The 13,948-nt window shown below is 52.6% G+C and overlaps 1 protein-coding gene across 2 annotated transcripts; it reads left to right on the forward strand.

Annotated features, from left to right (window-relative positions):
- The first annotated feature begins 733 nt into the window (after positions 1–733).
- On the forward strand, positions 734–7,422 carry CHST7 (carbohydrate sulfotransferase 7). 2 transcript variants are annotated; one of them, XM_082304878.1, is made up of 2 exons: positions 734–2,125; positions 3,317–7,422. In XM_082304878.1, exons 1-2 carry the CDS (start codon positions 788–790, stop codon positions 3,404–3,406), a joined length of 1,428 nt encoding a protein of 475 aa, XP_082161004.1. In that variant the 5' UTR covers positions 734–787; the 3' UTR covers positions 3,407–7,422. The 2 variants fall into 2 exon arrangements, with proteins under 2 accessions (XP_082161004.1, XP_082161005.1); XM_082304879.1 differs by lacking the exon at positions 3,317–7,422 and having other exon boundaries at positions 734–2,248.
- Positions 7,423–13,948: the final 6,526 nt, after the last annotated feature.

Below are 13,948 nucleotides of genomic sequence, written 5' to 3' on the forward strand. Positions count from 1 at the left end.
CCCTCTCTGGGTGCCCATTTTTTCCTACCAACTGCAAAGGGTGACCAGCTCAGACAGACACGAAACTTTTGGGTGCATAAACTGGAGCAATGAGTCACGATCGAGATGTCCGCACCCCATCAGCTTGCGCATAGACAAAAGCGTGGCTGAGAAATCCCGCAGCTCTCTACAGCGCCGAGCTGCAGTATTTCTGAAACCCACTGCAGATTTTAATAGCTGTCATCCATCCTAAAAATACATTTGCACCTCTCGTCGGTACCGTAGCGTGTTCTTTCTCTGGAGACCTGCGGGAGCAAACGCCGCTCCCTCGGGTCAGCCTCAGCTGCTCGGCACCCGTCCCGGCTAACGCGCCTCCTGTGCGGTGCGCCCTTGCCCGGGCGGGGGTGACTCCCGGCAGGCCGAGCCCGCCCCTCCGGCCCTGCCCGTGGGGCGGCCCGGAGCCCCGCGCAGCGGCGGCGGCAGCGGCCCCGGCCCCGCCGGCGGCTCCTCAGGCGGCGGCGGCGGCGGCGGGCGCAGGTGCGGGCGCTTCCGCGTCGCGCTGCGAGGAGGGGGAGGCGGCGGCGGCGGCGGCGGCGGCAGGGGCGGGCGGGCGGGCGGCGGGGCCGGCGGCCCCGAGCCTGGCCGGCGTGCCCGTGGGCGTGCTCCCCGGCGGGGAGGGCCGCCCGCAGCCCACACCCCCCGCCGCCGGCGCCGCTAACTTTGCTTCTCCGCGGAGAGCCGCCCTCCGGCAGGCAGCGGGTCGGCGGAGCGCCGGCGGTCCGGAGCCGCCCCCCCCACCCCCGCCGCGATGAAGGGCCGCCGGCGGTGGCGGTGGCGGGGGGAGCACCGCCGGTTCGCCGCGGTGCTGGTGCTGTACACGCTGCTGCTGCTGCTGCTGGTGCCCTACGCGCTGGACTACGGGGCCAGGCGGGGGCGGGCGGACGAGGAGCCGCTGCTGCGGCGCTGCCCCAGCCTGGAGGAGGCGCTGAGCGAGTGGGGCTGGGAGCAGCGGCAGCCGCCGCTGGAGGAGGAGGAGGAGGCGGCGGCGGAGGGCGGCACGGCCGGGGCGGCGGGGAACGGCAGCGCGGCGGCGGCGGGGAAGCGGCACATCTACCTGCACGCCACCTGGCGCACGGGCTCCTCCTTCCTGGGGGAGCTCTTCAACCAGCACCCCGACGTCTTCTACCTCTACGAGCCCATGTGGCACCTGTGGCAGGCGCTCTACCCGGGGGACGCGCTCAGCCTGCAGGGCGCCCTCCGCGACATGCTGCGCGCCCTCTTCCGATGCGACTTCTCCGTCCTGCGCCTCTACGCCGCCCCGCCCGGCCCCCGCGACCCGCTGGCCCCCGCCCCGCCCGCCGCCCCCAACCTCACCACGGCCGGCATCTTCGGCTGGCGGACCAACAAGGTGATCTGCTCGCCGCCGCTCTGCCCCGCCGCCCCGCGGCCGCGCCGGGAGATCGGCCTGGTCGACGGCGCCGCCTGCGAGGAGACCTGCCCGCCGCGGGCGCTGCGGGAGCTGGAGGCCGAGTGCCGCAAGTACCCGGTGGTGGTCATCAAGGACGTGCGGCTGCTGGAGCTGGGCGCCCTGCTGCCGCTGCTGCGGGAGCCCGGCCTCAACCTGCGGGTGGTGCAGCTCTTCCGCGACCCCCGCGCCGTCCACAACTCCCGCCTGAAGGCCCGGCAGGCGCTGCTGCGGGAGAGCATCCAGGTGCTGCGCAGCCGCCACCGCGCCGAGCCGCGGGGGCCGCCCCGCCAGCAGCCGCAGCAGCCCCTGCTGCCGCCCGGCCTGCTGGGCGGCGGGCGGGCGCCGCAGCCGCAGCACCGCGCCGAGTTCTTCCTCGGCGGCGCGCTGGAGGTGATCTGCCAGGCCTGGCTGCGCGACCTCCTGCTGGCCCGCCGCGCCCCGGCCTGGCTGCGCCGCCGCTACACGCAGCTGCGCTACGAGGACCTGGTGCGGGAGCCCCGCGCCCAGCTGCGCCGCCTGCTGCGCTTCGCCGGGCTGCCGGTGCCGCCCGCCCTGGAGGCCTTCGTGCTCAACATGACCCGCGGCGCCGCCTACTCCTCCGACCGGCCCTTCCTCATCTCCGCCCGCGACGCGCGGGAGGCCATCCACGCCTGGCGGGAGCGCCTCAGCCGCCAGCAGGTGCGGCAGGTGGAGGCGGCCTGCGGCGAGGCCATGAGCCTCCTCGCCTACCCCCTCAGCGGCGGCGACGCCCGGTAGCGCCCCGGCCCCGCGCCCGGCGGGGAGAGCCCGCCGCCGGCTGAGGGCCGGCACCGGCGGAGGCGGCGCGGGGCCGAGCCGCGCCCGCGACGGGCCCGAGGGCGGGCGGGCGGGCGGGCGGGCGCCGGGGCCCGGCTCTGCCGAGGCCCGGCTCTGCCGAGGCGGGAGGGCGGGCGCCGTCGGGCAGAGCTGAGCGCGGGGCTCCGCGGCTGAGCGTGGCGGCGGCCGGGCCGCGCTCCTCACGGGCCGGGCGCTCCCGCCGAGGCCGAAGGAAACCCGCCTGGCCTCCGGTACCGGCAGCGCGGCGGGGTCCGGGCCCCCCTTCCCGCCGTGGGCCGCGGTGGCGTGGTGTTTCCCCTGGGGACCGCGGCCGCCCCACGCCGGGGTGCGTGGAGAGGGCACCGGGGGTGCTTCGTTGGAGAGCAGGGTTTGGTGAGGGCTGTCCTCGGGGCACGGCGTCCCTCTCGGAGCCCTTCTAACGTCAGACGGCGACCACGCACGAAGCACGGGCGTTCTTCAAAAAAACCGTGTCCAAACTTAAAAATCTCTGGAATAAGACCCTCAGCAAGGAACCCGAGGGCCGGAAAGGTGTTGCTGTGCGAGCACCACCTCGCCCGAGCGCTGAAGCGCGCTTGGCTCCGTCGCGTCGCTACCGAAACCCGTACGAGGGGCTTCTGCGAAGTTCGCTGCGGAGGTCAGCGCAGGCCCGGAGGGCGGGGGGCTCGGCTCTCCTGCCCCGGCCGGGTCGCTCTGCGGCGCTGGGCTCTGCCCCTGCGGGTGCCGATGCTCCGGGGAGGGGGGCACCGGCTGCGGGAGGGGGAACCGCGTCCACCCCCATCCGTCGTTCAGAGCAGCGGGGTAAGCGGTCGTGCGGAGGGGGTAAGCGTTCGCCTGCTTACGTGTTTCAAAGGTGTTTGTGGCAGAAATCTTTGCTTTTCTAAAGAAATCTGTAATTCTTTTTAAAGTAGGATTTTTTTTTTAATATATTGGTATAGTTAGGTAATGATACTCATGCGAGATACGGGTGACTAACGTGTTTCTTGGGGACACGCGTAGAGGTGACTGTAACTGGAAGGCGAACGCTCGATATTTCCATTTTGTTTCCTCAGCCAGATGAGAGAATCACTTTTCTTCCCCCGCTTCCGGGCTGACACATTGTGCCGTGCACGGGGTCCTCCTGCTCACATCCCTTCCGAACAATAACATCCTCTCAGCTGGCAACTGCTGGACAAAAGCAAATGTTTCCGAACGAGGCTAAGGCAAATTAATCGCAAAGTTCCCAAATAAAAGCTTGTATTAAAAAAAAAAAAAAAAAAAAAAAAAAAGAAAAACTTAAGTTTCATTTTGGATTTGGATTTTAAAATGACATTTTCCTGTAGGCGTCCTGCAACCTGTATGAGAACAGTGTGCGTGTGTGTGTGTATGTGCGAGTACCTTTTTTCCTTTATTTTTTAATTTGGGGATAGAAGGTTCAATTGTAACTAGGGACGCAGTATTGTAACTTCTCAGAGACTGCTTTTGAGTCCATTACGGTCTGGCAGCATTTAAACAGCCCCACGAGAGTATACAGGGTTATAGGGATGTTTACGTGCAGTCCTCAAATACAAACTGAGCTACATGAACTTCAAATGGAGGATAATCCAGGATCAGGAAGAAAGCTATATTTATATAAAGTGCTGGAAATAAAAGCAGTTCAAAGGCGTTACGTTATCTTTGAGGAAACATTTGAATCACGCTGTAGGTTTTCGTGCTCTGAATATTGTGCTGTAAAACATGTCAGTGAGTTAGGATGGACCTTCGTTTATTTTAGCTCTTTTTTTTTGTTCCTCGACCCTCCCACCTGAGAGTGCATTGGCACAAGGAGCAGGTTTCTTTCATTATCTGACAGGAAAATGTAGTCATAAAAATGTTTTTGAGTAAATCTATCCATTTCAGGTAGCGTGCTTCATACAATTCTGTTTCGTTTGGCTTCTGCTTGAAGTAAAAATGGTTTTGTGCTGGAACAACCTTCCATATTCTCTAAGGGATGTTGCTGTATTCCCTCACAGGCACCGCGAGAGCAAAATTTGTCTCTGGGTGTTCTAGTGGTATTTAATAATGGTATTTGTATAGATGCACAATACCTGTATTAATGCCTTGATAAGCTGTGGGTAACCTAATCTGGAAAGCTTTTCTGGGAATACACCCAGCCTGGCTTGTACTGACAGGTTTGGGAAGAAAATAATGTTTTCTTGCATGCCAAAAGACGATACGGTACTTACTTTCTTCTGTCGGATGGGAGATTAAAATCCAGTATGTCTTGTTGATTTGTTTTTAGCAAGTTGCAGTCACGTATTTGTATGGTGCAACTGTTAAGCATTCACTTCACCTCGACAGGGAATCTCCTCTTGCTGTCCCAGGTGGTAAATGTCTTTCGTAAGAAGTTTTTAGAAATCCACGCTTAGTTCCACTTACACCGGTTCATCATGATAAAGAAAGAAGTGTTGCCATCTAGCTTAACCTGTTGCTGGGAAGAAACGGACTAATTGAAAATTATTTAGTGTTTTCTGAAGCAGTTTCCATGTTTGACGTAGATGCACCTTCTGTGTCAAGACTTATTTCTCTCAATGGAAGTTGTTCACTAACACAATTGCTCTTTATTAGGGATTAATTCAATTTTTTTCTCACCCCAAGCTGTTCTTGTAGGTGTTTTTGTATACTGTGAAAAGGGCTCTGTTTGGCAAAGCGTACAAAATATAGCAAGTGCAATTCCTGGTTTGCAGTCGGGTCGCCTGAGTTCATTAGAAGACTCTAAAACAACCTACAGGGAATATCCAAAACTGACACAGGAGTGAGTAGCCCGGAGTGGGATCTTTGAGCAGGACGTGCAAGAGCATCTAAGACTGGATGACAGTTGCTTCATGAGTGATGTCGCGACGTGTGCGCGTCAGTCACTAGGCGGCTTTCCAAAACTCCCCCGCCTAAGGAGACTGCTGAGGCTCACCCACAAACGCGTCCAGTTTTTCTCTTCAAGGTGTTTTGATGCGGTCGGAAAGCATCGTTCAGGGTGCTTACAGCGTATCCTCATTGGCTTTGTAACCCACAACTTGAAGGAAAAAAAAAAAAAAGAGTACAGTCAAATGACAGTGTTGGTGCTTACCTGAAAAGACAGGAACAGGTCTGATGAGGGCGACCAGCGTGGAGTTTCACTGGCAGAGGTCTTTGGAAGTAAGTAGAACCTGCTGAAAGCAGGGCGCCCATGGTTAAACTGCATTTTGAGAGCAGCTGGACATTCGTGGCTCAGTCACCAGCTTTTTTTACTGTTACTGGGCTCAACTGAGATTTTGAGCTGAAATCCCAGTTCTACTGAATGACGCAGAAAACCGAAGTGTAACTGCGTCTTTCAGAGCAGAGGATGGCATGAGCATGATAAGCAAGGGAACAATAAACACATTTTATAGGCGAGCCGAACTTGGCAGGCTTAGAATCAGAGAGCAGCACTGAGCCACGGAGTTTTAGTAGTTCAGACTGAGATTTGGGAAAAACACCTACTTTTGCTACATTACATATAGTGAATTAACAACTTTTATATATTAAAAAGTCGTACTGGGAAACGGGAACGAAACTGGCAAATGCTCACAAGGCTTATTTCTGTCATCTGTTTTTACTTAACTTTTGGTCATCATGTGTTTGCCTTAAGGGAGGTAGAAACGGGTACAGTAATTGTACATAAAAGGCTGTGATATTTCCACACTGGAATTGTTAATTGCTCTCTTACAACATTATATCCGTAGTTAAATTGTTGCTTTTGGTGAGACGACTGTAGCGACATACTTGTGAGAAACGCTTAAAGTCCCGGGTCAAGAAACGCTTACCCCCTGCGCCACTTGCGCTCCCTGGAACGTTCCTGATGGAGGCCTTGTAGATACCCGCGGTACGCGCGCACATACTTCGGACGCAGTAGAAATAGTTTAGTAGCTCTCCCAGTTGCAGTATCCTCTGAGAAGCGTTAAACGGTCGTGAAGTGACTTACTTAACAACTTCAGTATTGCACGGGTCATTTTAGTTCCCCCTCTGCCCCATCAGTCTGTGCATCAAGAAAAGTTCTGAGTTTCTACATTAAGTTCTCGATATCACCGCTTTCAGTAAGCCCGATGATAAAAAAACGGTGCAGAATTTCTGGGTTTATTATGGTAATGCAATTAAACAACAATTTCGGCGAAGAACTGAGCTCCTGAAAGACTGAGCGCCAACAAACCTGACGGCACGTTCTCTTCCTTTCGTGACCACGCAGGGCTGCCACGGAGACTCTGATGGCGTCGAGTACAGGGACAGTAAGTGCGGTGCACGTCACTTCTCAGAATCAACCTGCGATCCGTGCAGCACCGGGACTCTCTCAGATGTTGTTTTGCCATTCCTATTTAACTTGACAGGACACCAGCCACCGTGGGGATGGATATGGGGAAAACCAAGATTGTCAAAGCAAATCTCGCGCTAGTAGAAGCTTTCGATGCCTCGCTGGCTACTTGGACGTGAGTGAGGGGCAGGGGCCGGCTTGTCCTTCCCTTGACTGCCATTTAAAGCGATGAATGTTAAATCCAAACTCGTTAAGGTGGTGGTTTTCAGTGGCTGAGGGACCTGTTGCTTGTTGCAGAGCCGTACTTTTGGCAGTCTCGGCGCCGGGCAAACGGCTGGAAGCTGTTTAATGTTTTAGTACTTTGAGCGTGTCTGGGTATTGAGTCCCGGGAAGTTCTTGCTTCCAGCACCAAGGCGTTAAGCTCTGCTGCTGACCTGCGGCACCTGCAGCGCCATTTCTTGGTGCTGGTAAATGGGAATCGAGTCTTTCCCCGGCGCTTCCAAGTTCATCACCCCGTTTCCAATCGTCCACCTTTGCCGAACTTCAACTGTGCGTAGGCTGAAACTTTTCATCTCGGGCTTAAGGTTCATGTCTCCTTGGGAAACTTCAGTTAAAACAGTGCATGTTCTTTTGGACCCAGGGTGAGGATGTGGTGGTCTTTTGCCTATGTTCAGATACGCTCGCAGATGTTTCTTTGAAATCCTTTGTCACTTCAGTGCTTTGGGACGGGAGCTCCAGTTCGGGTAGAGGAAATGGCCTCTGTGTAGAGGATGCCCGCCGTGTTCTGTTTTTACCTCTGCCTTCTATTCTGATTTGGCCAAATACATTGATGTCTGTAAAAAAACAGGTAGCATGTGCTCAGTAGAAGTGGTTTTGGTATGTGTGTGCATCTTTATTTTATACCAAATAAAATCTGCATTGGTTTTATCTTCAGTGAGCATGCTCAAACCTCTTTCTTTCCCACAGGAAAGCTCGGTGTGGTATAGGACATACAGCTGTGGGAATCACAGCTGTGTAGCTACGGCTGGGGCTGCGGCGCTGGGGCTGAGCAGGGAGGAGTCTGCCATTCCTGCGCTCCCCCTGGTCCCTTCTCCTCTAGCCCCTCTTCCCCTGTTGCTTGTAGTCCTAAGGAAGACTCCTGAATCCAGCGTTCAGCTTTCCAGTGCTTAATAATGGAAAGGACTAGAGGTGAGAGGGAGAAGACGTGGGTGACGGATGGAGTAAACACGAGGGGGCAGGGGAAAGGAATTGCCTTTGAGTTGTAGAGAGCGGGATTTGTTGGGCAAAGGGCTTGGGTGTGAGAGGGATGAGGGGCTGGGATTTGATGAGGAGGGGCAGCTGGAAGCTGTGACTGGTTTAATTGGAAAAGGCAGCTAGGAGCATGTGGGAGGGAAGGAAGGGACATGGGGAGAGCAAGCTGGGAGGAGAAGTAGGGACCAAGAGCTGGGCTGCAGCGGGGCGCTGGGAATTGCCCCGAGCGTGTTGTTTGGAGGAGATGGAGGGGGAGAGCTCAGGGGGACGGAGAACAGGGTGAGGCCGAATCCAAATTGTAGAGGGAAAACTGGAAGCTCTTCAAAGTCGGGTCTTCCCGCTTCTCTGTTCCAATGGCCGTGCAGACAACTGGTGGGGGACCAGCCCCGCCGGTGGAGTGCTGGTCCACGCAGCAGCGGCCGCTTGCCTTCCGCTCTCCCTTTCTCAGCCCATACAAACACGTTTTCTCCTGCAAACCAGGCTCCTCTCTTCCCCTCTGCATAAGGAATTTACTGATGGCCCCACAGCTCTCCTAGCAGCATCGGGGTGGGAGGCATGGGAAGAAGTTCTCTCCTGCAAAACTGAAGTAAAGCTTAAGCTTGTACAAATAGAGTCTTCCCCCGCCTCCTGACACTGTCAGGCTCAGCTTGTGAGTGCAAGGGACGATGTGAGAGCTGCCTCATCCAGCTGCCTTGGCCTGAGCTGCGTTCGGGGGTGCCTTTGCGCTCCCTTCGGCGGTGGCCGTTACCACCAGCTGCCCGAACAGAGGGGTCTGGAGGAGGCCCTTGGCCGTGTCCTCGGTTCAAGCGACAGATGTTTGCACGCTGGATTTAAAAGTGCCAGTTCTAGCAGTGACTCACATGAATATCGCTGACATCTATTGTTTTCAGTATGAGCTTTTTAAAAAATGCCAGGAAACCTCTTGTACGCGCACGCTGTTACAGAGACGTTCAATGTCTGTGCTGCAAAGTCAGTCAAGCCCTGAAGGAACTCTGCAGCCTCCCCTTTCATGCTCCTTGACAGTCATCTCTCATCACAGCTGGTTGGTTTGTCTCCTCTACAGCACTTGGTCAACGCGCAAGGTTAGACCCATCTGGGGCAGGCACGGATCGCGCAGCGCGTCTGGCACCGCGAGCATTGCCTGGTCTGCGGCAGAAGCTAGAAAGCGCGCAGGAATCCGGTAGGAGACCGAAGGAGGAGAAAGGATGGGGGCAGTGTCTCATGGTTGAGGTATTCAAAAGCTCTTGGAGGAACTGGACTCAATCCCTGGCGCCAGACTATCTGTGAGATGTTAGACAAATAAGTTAGCTTTTCTGAGGAGGCCAAGTCCGTATCAGGCTGCCAGAGGCTGAGTGACACATTTGGTATGCCGGAGCTGGCTTTGCAGCGCTGCCGCAGCAGCAGTCGGCGCATGGGTGTGCCTGCTCGGGGAGCACCGGTGGCTCGGGGGGGACTCTGGGCCCCTGGGCGAGCTAGTTCTGAAGAGGGCAGATGTACGGTGGCATTAACGTGTTTTTTTCTCCTAGTCGCCCGAGTCCCAAGGGGATGAATTCAGATTTTTAATAGATACAGAGAAATGTCAAGTGAAATAACAGCCCTCTGTCTTGGAGAAGACTGAGCTGTGTGGTTCATTTAGCATCAAGGTTGAAAGAGGACAGCGGTGCTCAGCAGCATGAGCAGCAGTGTGGGAGAGAGGTAATCCAGCCACGGACAATACTGGCAGCGGAACAGATGTTTGTACATGAGCAATGAATCACTTCAGCCTGGAAGTTGGGAAAAGTGGTTGTTTTTTTTTTTTTTAAACCATGAGAACAGCATGGATCTGGAGCAGGAAGGGAAGGAAAAAAGACAATTCATTTTAAGAGACAGCTCCATTAATTTAGAAATAGAAAGGAACCGATACGGTAGACAACCATGTTATGGTAAGAGATGAAGCCGTGTGATCCAGGAGCCCTGTGGTCTGTGGAAGGTTCCGTGCGGAGTGCTGAAGACTTCTGAAAAATCAGCTTTACTGTACAAAAAGACCCGAGCCCCCAGTTTAAAGATGCTTTCTGCATTTTGTTTGTGCTCTGTGGAAAGGAGGCAATGCTGACCTTCACGGAAATGTTGTAAAATAGTTTGTTCTGGAGTACTCTGCAATAACCTAATGTCTCGTGACATTTCCTAGGAGGAAATCTGGTCATTTTATCTTTGCCAGGATTTGAATAAAATATACCGGAGCTGTACAATAAATCAAGAGTAGAACAAACCCCACACCATTAACTCAGTAATTTTTGCCCTGTTTTTTTGAGGAGACGGGAGCTGAGGGGAAAGGAAAGGCGGTATGCGTTTGTGTAAGCAAAAGCTGTGTGGTTATTCACTTGCAATGGGTAGAAATCCCAGCTGGGGAGGCAAGTGTAGGGCGTGGGGCCATACAACCCTAACGCTACCCTAGCAGTGGATGAGCTGTCTTTAATGTTTTGCCATAGAGCTGTGAAATGATTTGCACCTTGGTTATTTATGCACACACATGAAACGGTACAAGTTTCAGCTGTGCTCTGGATAGCATTTAAAGCCCAGCAAAGATGTAAGTGCATGTGTTAAAATAACGGGAAAGGGCTGCAGGAGATGAGCCGAGGTACAGCAGAGGCCTCTCGGATGGAAGTTTTGGAAATCTTGCCTTGGCTTTTCACAATCATTTCAGCTGCTGCTTGAGCAGGGTGACTTGGGTGAGCTGTCATGCCCCCCCCCCCCTTTTCCTAAAACCAGTTTAAGAACAATTTGTGATACCTAGCTTTATCTCAAATGGATTTAAAGACGATAGGATGGGACATTTGTCACCTGTCCCAAGTTGTTCTTAAAATCATTAGGGATGGAGACTTCCTATCCTCCAGCAGTCATTTACTCCACTATGTCAGTACGTCCACTGTTAAAAACTGCTTTCAATCATCTATTTGAATCTTTTTTGATTCCGTTTAAGCCTGTTACTTCTCTTGCTGGCTGTGGAAAACAGTCTGCTACCATTTCTCTGTGCTAAACTTGGTCTTATCACAAGCATGTAATTATATGTTTCTTTTTTACGCAACAACAAAAAAACCCCAACTAACCAGCTTTCAAGCCTATTGGTTTCCAATTCAGGTCTCAATTTTACAGTTCTTGTTTTGATAGAGCGCTTTGGTTCGTTCATCCTTTCATATTGAGCAACTTCCATACTCCACCTGACTCAAGCCCCAGTTCTGCCTTAATGCCACCAGATCAGATAAGCAGATAAACATTTCAGTCATTTATATACCCTCAACTTCTTGCACGAAAAGAGGTGCTTTTGCTTACTTGAAACTTGGTCTTGGCTGTTCACAGAAGTTTTCACGTCTAAGATGTGGAAACTGATAGAAAGCAGGAGCCAGCCCCGAGCTGCCTTCTGATCGAGTGAGTGACTGCTGGTTATACTCTGCAGCAAACGAGGAGTCGCTTCCTTTTGCACCCTAAACTGTAAATTGGAAACCGTATCTTCCTATTGATTCTCAGTAAACTCTTAGTAAAATATTTATGTTAGTTGGCTCTTCTAAGAACTTACAATTAAAGCAGTTACGTTCAGACGGGCAGTAACTAGCCAATGTTTCTTAAACCTTGTTCCTTAATGGGAAAGGAGTTAAAATCTTGACAAGTGATATAGGTTATGTGTAGCTGCCTTGATGCTTCTGCACTGGAAAATGGCCATCCTGCTGCTTTTAGCTCTCCACTGTAGGTTTTTTAGCTCTCCACTGTAGGTTAATGTGTTGCTTGTAAACTGGTAATGCTAACCTTGAAGGAAAGAGCTAGTAAGCAGTTTTAAGACTGAATAAACTCAGCTTATTTCTAAACTGAGTTTCAGGTTGCTTGGAGCTGTCGAAGCGTGTGCGGTCATGCCTGTACCTACAGCTCCACAGATTCCTGCCAGGAGGAATTCCAGCTGCGAGGCACCGAGCTCCCCAGGGCTGCCCCGGAGCGCTGCGCAGCGGGCAGAGGCAGAGCGCGAAACCCCTTTACTGGCTACAGTGCAGGCGTCGCCGGCTCCCCATCCTCCGGGCAAAAATCCCGCCCTTCTGAAGAGTTAGGCTGTGCCTTTAAGAAAGTTTATTTTAAACATCTTTACTATTGCATGGGAGCGGGAGGGCCAAGGGTAAGCGGGAGAGAAGTCTCTTGTGATCTCTTCCAGAACAGCTAGAATAATTTTGAGGTAGACATTTAATTAATACAACTCTCTGATCTTCTAATGATGCTTTGATCTGGGGAATGCAGAAGCAGTATAGGGCCCTACAGACTAATTCCCAAGACTTATTTCTGAATGTCTGCAGGGCTTCATCACTGCTCTACCCATGAAATGTTCATTCCGTATTGAGCGGTTTTAAACCAGTAAAGGTAAAAAACTATCTAGGGAAGGTGATAGTTACTCCTTAAACTAAACCAGCTGTAGTACTAGAAGCATCTAACTGCGAGCAGTAATTTGAATGCCTGTAATGGCATAAGTGCAATTAATACAGAGAAAAGTTTACATCCTTTGGGACAGTCAGGTTTTGGAATAACTGCCAAAAGGTGAAATTAGGTTGATTATCATAACCAAGTGCTTTCATACGTGCATAATATTACTCTCCAAATCAAGTGTGAGCTTCTACAAGAAGAAAATGCACATCCATCTTTGCAAATTTTCTTGGATAAAGGCCCAGGATGGCCCACCTTCCTTTTCAGAAGTATTTTTTTTTTCTTACTGGTGCATCTGCCCCATGCAGCTATGGCATCTTTGTTGAAGCACGTAGCTACCCATAGCTTTAGTAACCTGCAGGTAGATTTGTTTATGTTTGCCCATAACACTGTAACAGTTAATTCCTTCTTAGCGAAGGGAGAACTACAGGAGAAGTTTGATGGTATTCCCCTCTCCTCCCTTTCTAAATACCAATAGCCAGGGTAAATCCTGTTTTGTCCTGTTTTTTTTTGCAGCGGGGTTTTACCAACATGCGCGCTACTCGTGCCCGAGGAGGCTTTCTCCCGGGGTCTGTTAGGCAGAACTGCACCTACGCACCCCTGCACTCTCCTCCCTTTCGCTGCCTTAAACCGCTCGATGCTGCTGCTTCTGTGGGGTCTGAACCCGAATGCCTACTGTTGGCTGAAAAGCCCAACCAACAGACGGACACAGCTGAAATTCCACTCTTCGGAGAACCCAGCCGGCACTTGGTTTCTCAAGGTCTGGGCAGCGAGGGGCCCGGGCGGCAGCAGGCGGCTGGAGCTCCGCGGCCGCATCCCACCCCGCAGCGGCCGGCTGCTCCGCAGCCCCGGGAGGAGGCTGCCTCCGGCGCAGCCGAGCGTACCAGGGAAGCTCGGCCTCCCACCGAGCGCCACTCCTGTTTGCCGTTTCAAAACCCGCCGCCGCCACACCGGAGAAACTCAGTGGTATAACAGGACAGAAGCCATTTTCTGTAGGGGATGGCTGGCGTGCAGTGAGAGCTGGGGTGTGACTAAGCACGGCGGAGAGCTCTCTCCTCTTTTTGGTATAAAGACTAAAGGCACCGCCGGAAAGATGAGGCTGGAGTTTCTACAGAAAGACAGGCACATTTCGGTACAGCGGTTGGTATTGAAAATTTCACACCATAAACCACATTTCTGTCTACAGCTGGGGCATGTGTTTAATTACTCACCCTTTCTAGAACAAAGCGTATTTTCAAGATAGCTGTAGTCTTACCTCAGGTTATGCCTCCACTTTTCAGATTGCATGTAATCATTTAGTATTTAAATACTGTTTCTTGTCCTATAACAAGAGAGCAGACTTGGTTTTATTTAAGATTTTTAATAGAGATGGATTTTATAATTTTATTTCATTGATCAGAGAGCTCAGAACACGTAGTGTGTTTAGAAAGTCACATTTTCAAGCATTACACTACGCAAAACTGAATGTAAGCCGTCACTTTTTTTCCTTCTTAAAAAAAAAAAAAAAAGAAAACCTCTCCTAACTTCAAAACCACACATGGCTTATGTTACTTGAAGTGCTTTGCAGAAACCACTTTGTCTTGGAGCATGGATTAGTTTAGCAGGAACAGTTTTTACTTCGTGAACCCACTCTTGGTTAGGGAAAATAGGAGGTAAAAGGATTAACAAAATTCAGTTTCTTTGAGAATATTGAACTCAGTCATCTCATAGGTGTGTTACTC

This window comes from Platalea leucorodia, assembly GCF_965183815.1.
Source record: "Platalea leucorodia genome assembly, chromosome: 2".
Lineage (NCBI taxonomy): Eukaryota > Metazoa > Chordata > Aves > Pelecaniformes > Threskiornithidae > Platalea > Platalea leucorodia.